This window comes from Miscanthus floridulus, chromosome 2 (genome assembly GCF_019320115.1).
Source record: "Miscanthus floridulus cultivar M001 chromosome 2, ASM1932011v1, whole genome shotgun sequence".
Classification (NCBI taxonomy): domain Eukaryota; kingdom Viridiplantae; phylum Streptophyta; class Magnoliopsida; order Poales; family Poaceae; genus Miscanthus; species Miscanthus floridulus.
Window position 1 is genome coordinate 73,659,334 of NC_089581.1, and position 8,632 is coordinate 73,667,965.

Consider the following 8,632-nt stretch of genomic DNA (forward strand, 5'->3'; position numbering starts at 1 on the left):
CACTCCCCGCCGATATCCTGCGACCAGCTGTTGGTACGGGGTCCCTGACTGGGGACCTGTCTGACCTGAGCCTGGACAAAGGAAAATCGCCAGGGGCTTACGACGATGCCCAGTCATCTAACCCCGCTCCGCCACTCCCTGAAGAACCGACCCCGGCGGGGCAGAATCTGGAGACGGCCCCGTTCCCATACCCCTTTGGGTTAAGAAATGCCGCCACCTCCTACGCCTACGCTCACGCTGCCGCTCACGAGCACCCCTCGGAACGCCGCCAGCGCTTCGCTCTCGACCTAAGCACCCACTCCGACCCCTCGGACGAGGACGAGGCGTGGCCCGGGGTGGATTTCTCCGAACTCCACAACCCTGGGGCTTTACGCCAATTCTTGGCCGCAAGCGACTACTGCCTCGGCTATTCCGACTCCGACGACGAAGGGACTTACGATCCATCCCGCGAGTGCTTCCACGTCGGGCTCGGGATGCCAACGGTGGGCGAAGAGGAAGAAGGGACAGGCACTCGTTCACCGCCCCGGGCGGGGACGGGTGGTGCCACGCCTCCTCGTCTCGCAGCCCCGGCAGCACGGAACGAAATCTCGTCCACGGGGGGCATCGTCGCCCAGACCTGGAGCAGCTCCGCGAGCTTCAGGCCAAGGTCGAACAGGACCGACTCCTTCTGCAACAGCTCCGGGACACTCTCGAGCAGGAGCAGCGAGGGGCGCGGTGAGGGGCGGAGGAGCCCGAGCGCGGGCCCGCGACGTTCATCACCGCATCAACGACAACGAGGGCGGAGAGCACCCCCAATCTTTAACCGCGCTAGCCAGAATGTCGCAGCTGCTGCGATGCTGATCCGAGCGATGCCCGAGCCCTCCACCACGAAGGGCGACGGGTCCGCGGGGAGCTCCCGCGATCCTCCTCGAGACCGCAGCAGTACAGCAGGCCGAAAGTTCCGCCTCCCGCCCGGCGCGGGAGGCACTTCGGAGCAACCACGGCAACGACCCTGCCAAGTTCGGGATGCCTCGGTCCGTCCCGAGCCCCGCTCGCGCGCCGACGGTCAACAGGGCCCCCTCGGTGCACGACCGACCTGGACACCAACGCGAGGTACAAGGCGACCACGAGGTAGTTGGCAGGCGACGGCGCCACGACGACGGAGCCGCCCGAGGCTACCACCCGCACCGAGGCGGTCGCTACGACAGTGGTGAGGACCGCAGCCCCTCCCCTGAGCCGCCAGGACCTCGGGTCTTCAGCAGGGCCATCCGCGTTGCTCCTTTCCCCGCCCGGTTCCGACAGCCAGCCAACCTCACCAAGTATAGCGGCGAGACGAACCCTGAGCTATGGCTAGCCGATTATCGCCTGGCTTGTCAGCTGGGTGGCGCGGACGATGATCTGCTCATCATCCGCAATCTCCCTTTGCTCTTGACGGACTCGGCGCGAGCCTGGCTTGAGCATCTCCCCCCCTCGCAAATCCACGACTGGCGCGACTTGGTTAGGATCTTCGTCGGGAACTTCCAGGGATCTTCGTCGACGGGTCTCTGATGAAGACTGGGGCCGGCGCGGGCCTGCTCCTGGTCTCGCCCCTCGGAATACACATGCGCTACATAATCCGGCTTCACTTCGCCGCCTCCAACAATGTCGCCGAATACGAGGCCCTCGTCAACGGCCTGCAAATCGCCATCGAACTTGGAGTACGACGTCTCGACGTACGGGGTGATTCGCAGCTCGTCGTCGATCAGGTGATGAAAGAGTCAGGCTGCCACGACCCCAAAATGAAGGCATACTGCGCGATGGTACGTCGTCTGGAGAACAAGTTCGACGGTCTCGAACTCAACCACGTTGCACGAAAGTTCAACGAGGCCGCGGACGAACTGGCAAAGATGGCGTCGGCACGGACCCCGGCCCCTCCGAACGTCTTCGCCAGAGACCTCCACAAGCCGTCCGTCGACTACGCCTCGGCGACGGAAGAGGACCCATCGGCCGAGCCCACCGCAGGGCTCGAGGCCCCCTCTGCCGTCGAGACCCCGCTAGCCGAGCCCGAGGCGATGGCGATTGACGAAGAGCCTCCCAAGACCGACCAAGGAACGGACTGGCGAGTCCCTTTCCTTGATCGCCTCGTCCGAGGAGAGCTTCCTGCTGACAGAACCGAAGCCCGACGGCTTGCGCGTCGCGCCAAGACTTACGTCCTCTGCAACGGCGAGTTATATAGGCGCAGCCCGTCTGGTATTCTCCAACGATGCATCACCACCAAGGCTGGCCAATCCCTACTTCAGGACTTACACGCGGGAGTCTGCGGGCACCACGCGGCGCCTCGGGCGCTCGTAGGTAACGCCTTCCGCCAAGGTTTCTATTGGCCAACGGCGGTGGCCGACGCCACAAAGCTAGTACGCACCTGCGAGGGATGCCAGTACTATGCTCGACAGACGCACCTCCCGGCCCAAGCCCTCCAAACCATCCCCATCACATGGCCATTCGCTGTGTGGGGACTGGACATGGTTGGGCCTCTGCAGAAGGCACCCGGGGGCTATACTCATCTACTGGTAGCTATCGACAAATTCTCTAAATGGATCGAGGCTCGTCCGATCGCTCAGATCAAATCCGAGCAAGCGGTGCTATTCTTTACGGATATCATCCACAGGTTCGGGGTTCCTAACACCATCATCACTGACAATGGGACACAATTCACCGGGCGCAAATTCCTAACGTTCTGCGACGACCACCACATCCGGGTGGCCTGGGCGGCCGTAGGGCACCCAAGGACGAATGGCCAAGTAGAGCGTGCCAACGGCATGATCCTACGAGGCCTTAAGCCAAGAATATTCGACCAGTTGAAGAAGTTTGGCAAGAAATGGCTTGCCGAACTCCCGTCAGTCATCTGGAGCCTAAGAAATACCCCGAGCCGAGCCACGGGATTCACACCGTTCTTCCTGGTCTATGGAGCCGAGGCCATCCTCCCCACTGACTTAGAATACTGGCTCCCCGAGGCTACAGGCGTACAACGAACAAAGCAACCGCACTGCCCGCGAAGACGCCCTCGACCAACTGGAGGAGGCCCGCGACGTTCGCGCTACTACACTCAGCCAGGTATCAGCAAGCCCTACGACGCTACCAAGCCCGGCGCGTCCAAAGCCGGGACCTGAAGGTGGGCGACCTAGTGCTGAGACTGAGGCAGAGCAACAAGGGCCGCCACAAGCTGACCCCACCCTGGGAGGGGCCGTATATCGTCGCTCAAGTGCTGAAGCCCGGGACCTACAAGTTAGCCAACGAGAAGGGCGAAATCTTCACCAACGCTTGGAACATAGAACAGCTACGTCGTTTCTACCCTTAAATTTCCAAACGTTGTTTACATTGTTTCTCGAAATGAATAAAGAAGCGTTCTTTAAATTGTTATAATCTTTCGAGGAACCCCCTTATAGACAAATCGGCTGAATAGAACCCAAGGACCGAAAGATCGTCTCAAGGGCGAAAAGGCCGGCCGAGTCGTGAGAACGGCCTATGCCTCTGGGCTACGGCAGCTCCCTCACCACCGTTTCGCCCAAAGGACAGCTTAGGTTCCGAGGAAGTTCTTTGCAGAGAGGTTATCTATCGATAGGGGCTCGACGTCACTATAACGCAATAAGGGAGACTCGGCTCTGCCTCTGCAAAGTCGAGCCTCCCTCGGGGGCTAAAAAGGGGGAACCCCCCTAAGTCCCGGACACCATTTCTCAACCGTTTTTCCGAAAATTTCCACACCAAACTCTCTCGCGCTCCGACGGGACCTTCGCAAGAAACCCAAAGACCAAAAGCCTGTCTAGAGGCCAAAGGGCCGGCTGAGTTGTGAGAACGGCCTACGCCTCTGGGCTACGGCAGCTCCCTCACCGCCCTTCGCCGAAGGACGGCTTAGGTTCCGAGGGATTTCTTCGCGATCGGGACAGAGGGCACGAACTTAGAAATAAAATGGAAAACAGTTAAGAAGCACACATACGCAAACACTTTAAGGGCCTCGACGGCCACAAAAAAACGTCACGATTCGGCAACTAACTCGATTCGGTTACATGGCCCCTTTTGGCCCAGGTCAAAGCTCAAGGATCGGCGGCTGGCGCGGGAGGGACCACCTCTTCTTCGAACAGCTTGGCCAACGCGGTGCCAGGTGCCTCGGCCGCCTCCAACAGCCTCACGACCTCTGCATCAGCCTCCTCGTCATCTTCTGGCAACACGTAGCCGTCGCTGACAGCCTCGAGGTTGATGGCGTAGTGCGAGGAGACGACGGCCAGGGCGCGCTTGACACCCGTGTGCAACGCCCCTCGGAGTCTCTCGCGGACGTGGCCGCTCAACAGCGATGAGGCGGCTCCCAAGGGAGCTAGCTGATTGGACCTCCTCGACGTCCAGAGCCTCGCAGGCAGACCGGACAGCGCTGCGCAGCGCCTCGTGCTCCCGGACCTCGGCATCCAGCGCTGCTTGCGCCGCGACGGAAGCCTCAGCCGCCTGGGAGGCCTCTTTCTCCAGACCTACGTCGCAGCAAGGGGTCAGGAGTCAAGCGCGAACCAGGACAAAAAGAGCAAATGGAACGAGGAACATGGTTCAGCGGAACTTACCCTCGGCCTTGCCCTTCCAGGCTGAGACCTCGACCCGAGAGGCCTCGGCCGCCTTGGTAGCCTCTGCCAGGGCGACTTTTGTCGCCTGATGCTCGCGCTGCTCCGCACCCAGCTGCCCGGCTGTAGCCTTCGCAGAGGCCGTCGCTTCTTGGGCCCGAAGCCTGAAGGAGTCTCGCTCCTCCTCCAGTTCCTTGATCTTGGCCACCAGAGGGGCGGACTGCTCCTTAGCCATGGCCAACTCCGCCTGAATGTCGGCACAACGAAGGCGGAGGTCCTCCACTTCCGCACTCCGCGCCGACAATAGTCCCTGGGCGTCGGCAAGCAAGCCCTTCTGGCGCCGGAGCTGGTCCCAGATATCCCTCTCATTTCGCAGGAACACCGATTTCCCAAGGGATCGGGTCTCGAGCTCCTAAGGAGGCAAAACAAAAAACACACGTCAAAACACTGCAAGCGGGCTCGGAGAGAAAACAACGCGGCACGAGAGGGGAAAGTACTCACCCGAGTGACACCAGGCAAGTCCCTTTCCATGACAGTCATCGCTGTCTGCAACGACCGCACGGCCAATCGGCGATACTCCTCGAGGGTATCCCAACGCCCCCCCTCGGCGACGTCCTCAAGGGCGAACACAGGCTCCCCCTCGGGATCAGCCTGGTCCCGCCAGAAAACGCGCGGGAAGTTCCACCCACGGGGCTCGGGCCGTAGCGGAACAAGGGCCGAACTCCCCTCGGCAGGATCTGGGACTTGTTGCTCCGCGGTACTGGCCGCCTCGACGTCCGCCGCCTCCTTCCCTCGGGAGGAATCATCAGACGAGATTGTCTGAACCAGGGGCGGCGCCAAAATTTGCCCCGTCTCCACCTCCATCGCCTCGGTCTCGACGGACCCGAGGGCTCTGGCCTCCGCCGTCTCTACCTTGATGGCCTCGGTGTCCACCGCCCTGACATCGGAGGTCTTGGGGGCTACGGCCTCGCCCTCAGTGGCCTCGGCAATAGCAGACGCCCCAGCCTCCTTCGCGGCCGCCTCGGCCCCCTGTTCCTGGGCGGCCTCCTCCTCCACTCGCTCCGCGGCCGCCTCGGCCCCCTGTTCCCGGGCAGCCGCCTCCTCCAAAACGGCCTCACCCGATCCCGCGCCACGCTGCGCGTCAGCCTGCGCCTCCGCTGCCTGATGGGCGGAGGAGCTAAGCGTTCACCTTGAGCGCCTTACGGGGCGCCAAGGGAGGGTCTCCCACCAGAAGCGTCTGGCTGCAAGAAAAGACACTCCCAAGGTCAGCATGCAACCAAGGGGCAAACAAGAAGCGGACTCCGCCAGGAAAGACGCTTACCGCGAACGGGGATGCAACCGCTTCGACACCGTCCGCCTCCTCTGCAACGGCGGCGGTGGTGGCAGCAACGCGGCCTCGGTGTCCACCAGCGCCAGCTGGACCCCGTCGGACCCCGGCACCTCCTCGACCCTTCGCGGAGATAATGGGGTCGCCCCCACCGTCACCCGCTCAACCTCCACCGTCGAACCCATCGGGTCGACGGCACGCTCTTCCGACACCCGCGCCTCGGGTGTGCCGGCCTCGGCGCCGGGACGGGCCACCACTGGCCCCGGGACACCTCCTCCTTCTCCTAGGGGCGTCAGGCTCCTTGCCGGCGCCCCGGGAACCATCTCCCTGATGTTAGGGAGGTGTTCCAGGCAGGCCGTCCCCACCTCGCACCCACCGCCGTCGCTCGAAGAATCCGACACCGACGGCGAGGGAGACGGCTCCAAAGGGAGACCGTCGAGCCTCTGGCGCCGGCGACGGGCGTCCAGCTTTTCGCGCGCGAGGATCTTCTTCGTGCGCTTCGCCTCCTGGGCATCTTTCTTCTTCTTCTCCTCCTCGGCACGCGCCCTGTTCACGGATCGCCGCCGGGCGTCCTCAGGAACGGGCGGCGGGGAGCCTCGCACGTCTCTTATCCCCTGTGAGAGCGACGAAGTAAGACAACAGACCAAAAAGGCGAAAAACAAGAAGGACGCGAAAGCCTCGACAACATCCAACTTACCAGCGAGACATACCCCCGCGACGGGCGCATCGGGAACGGCATTAAGTCCTCGAGCCTCGGCCTCCCGTCTACCGCCTCCCTCACCCGACGCAGGGTCTCGTCATCGGTAAGGGCGAGGCGGACATCTTGATACCGGCGACCGGGTCGCTCGGCGTCATCTCGAACAACCGCCGTCGCCGGGCCATTAGCGGCAACACCCTCCGGCGGTGAAAGGCCGCCACGACCACGGCCGCCGAAAGGCCGCAGTCACGCAGCTTCCCCAAGGCCCTCAAGAGCGGTTCCAGCCTAGGCTGGTCGACCTTGATGACGCCGTACCCCCATTTCTCCGGTTGACTCTCTACAACCCGCCCGGTATAAGGGGGAAGTCCTCCGCCGTCGTTGCGGAGGTAGAACCAGCCGTCATACCAACGACGGTTGGACGTCGACAGCTGGGCCGGGATGTAGAGGGACTGCCGGTCTTGGCGCACGTGGAGGGTGCAGCCGCCGGCCCTCTGCGCCTTCCGAGCCCCCCTCGTTCCCCCCGGCTTGGAGGTGAACGTCGCTCGGAACAAATGGAGCCACAACTCCCAGTGGGGAGCGATCCCTAGATACCCCTCGCAGACGGCGACGAAGATGGCCGCCTGCGCGATGGAGTTGGGGCTGAAATTGTGCAGCTCCACGCCATAGTAGTGCGGGAGTGCCCGCATGAAGCTATCCGCCGGCGACCCGAAGCCTCGCTCGTGGAAGACGACGAAGCTCACCACGTAACCGTCGCGCGGCCTCGGCTCCGACTCGTCCCCCGGAGCAATCCACTCCGGCTCGTCGGGGTCGGTGATCGGGCGAAGAAGACCGGCCTCCACGAGCGACTGCAGCTTCTCCTCGGTGACGTCGGACCGCTCCCAGGGATCCGCCGGGAGGATGACGGGACCACCAGCCATTGCGCGGCGGAGGACGCTGCTACAGCGGTAATCTCTCCCCCTCTCTCTCTCGATCTCTCGCCCTCGCACTTCTCTTCCCCGGCGCTCTATGCTCTCAGCGACAGCACGGAGGCAGCAAAGGCGAACGCGGAAAAGGTAAGGAAGGAGAGGGCGAGGCTGTTTGCGTATTTATGCAGGGACGAATCGAAACCACCGGGCGACGAAATCGGGGAAGTTTCCCCCAGGAAATCCGGCGCGGTTATCCAGATCCGGTCTTACCGCCCACTCCCTCCTCATTAATTGCGCGTGCAGTTACATCCCGTCGACTGACGCACGTCACGCCCAACCACAGCAGCTGCAGGCCCCGTCCCACCTCCCCGAAAAAGCTGCCTCAAAAGGCGCGCCTGCCGTTGCTAACCGCAGGGAGAGAGGTAACCCCCACCCGATTCCTTTCAGGCAAAGGGACCAGGCACCGAGCCCGTTACGGTCCAGGGGTTCGAAGGCTGGGCCCTCAGGGGTTTCGACAGCCGCCCCAGGACAACAGAGTCAGGGGCGACTACGGGCGAGCCTATACGAGGCCGAGGCCCAAGCAAGCGAAACGCTTGGGATGCCCTGTGTCGTGTCCGAGACCGGCAGGGAAGTCTCCGAATGGGATCCCACCGTAGGGAGGCACCGAGCCACCGAGGCCCAGCGAACGGCCTCGGCACCCACTAGAGAAACCCTCCGGTGCTCTTGGAGCGCGTCTCCGGACCGCTAGCCGACCCCCAGCGAACGGGGTACGGGCCTCCACTCGGACTTACCCGATAACAGCTCACCGGAAATGCCGTCGCTCGCGCCCACCGAGGGTAGCGTGGCATCTTCCACCCCTCCTTCCGAGCGAAAAGGAAGCGCGAGGGTCGAACAAAAAGTCAGGAGAATCCCTGACGGCCCTCTCGCTCCGCGCAGAGGCTAAGGGACTCTTCCTGCGAAACGTTGCCAAGTCCCAGCGACCTGGGCTCGCACACGAGGGGACTCGGCAACACAAACCCTCCTTCCGAGCGAAAAGGAAGCGCGAGGGTCGAACAAAAAGTCAGGAGAATCCCTGACGGCCCTCTTGCTCCGTGTGGAGGCTAAGGGACTCTTCCTGCGACACATTGCCGAATCCCAGCGACTTGGG

At 62.9% G+C, this 8,632-nt stretch overlaps 1 protein-coding gene across 1 annotated transcript; it reads right to left on the minus strand.

The window, feature by feature from the left end:
* Positions 1-433: 433 nt before the first annotated feature.
* On the minus strand, positions 434-5,130 carry LOC136536719 (uncharacterized). The gene is made up of 4 exons (XM_066528917.1): positions 5,058-5,130; positions 4,560-4,968; positions 4,300-4,472; positions 434-667 (listed from the first exon to the last, which is right to left on the minus strand). The coding sequence occupies exons 1-4, from the start codon at positions 5,094-5,096 to the stop codon at positions 434-436; spliced, it is 855 nt and encodes a 284-aa protein (XP_066385014.1). The 5' UTR covers positions 5,097-5,130.
* Positions 5,131-8,632: the final 3,502 nt, after the last annotated feature.

Coding starts and splice junctions, on each gene's coding strand:
- LOC136536719 (XM_066528917.1), bottom strand. CDS start 5,096: ATGACTGTCATGGAAAGGGACTTGCCTGGTGTCACTCGG. Junction 4,969..5,057: donor ACTTGCCTGGTGTCACTCGG/GTGAGTACTTTC, acceptor TTGCCTCCTTAG/GAGCTCGAGACCCGATCCCT. Junction 668..4,299: donor TTGGGAGCCGCCTCATCGCT/GTTGAGCGGCCA, acceptor GAGCTGTTGCAG/AAGGAGTCGGTCCTGTTCGA.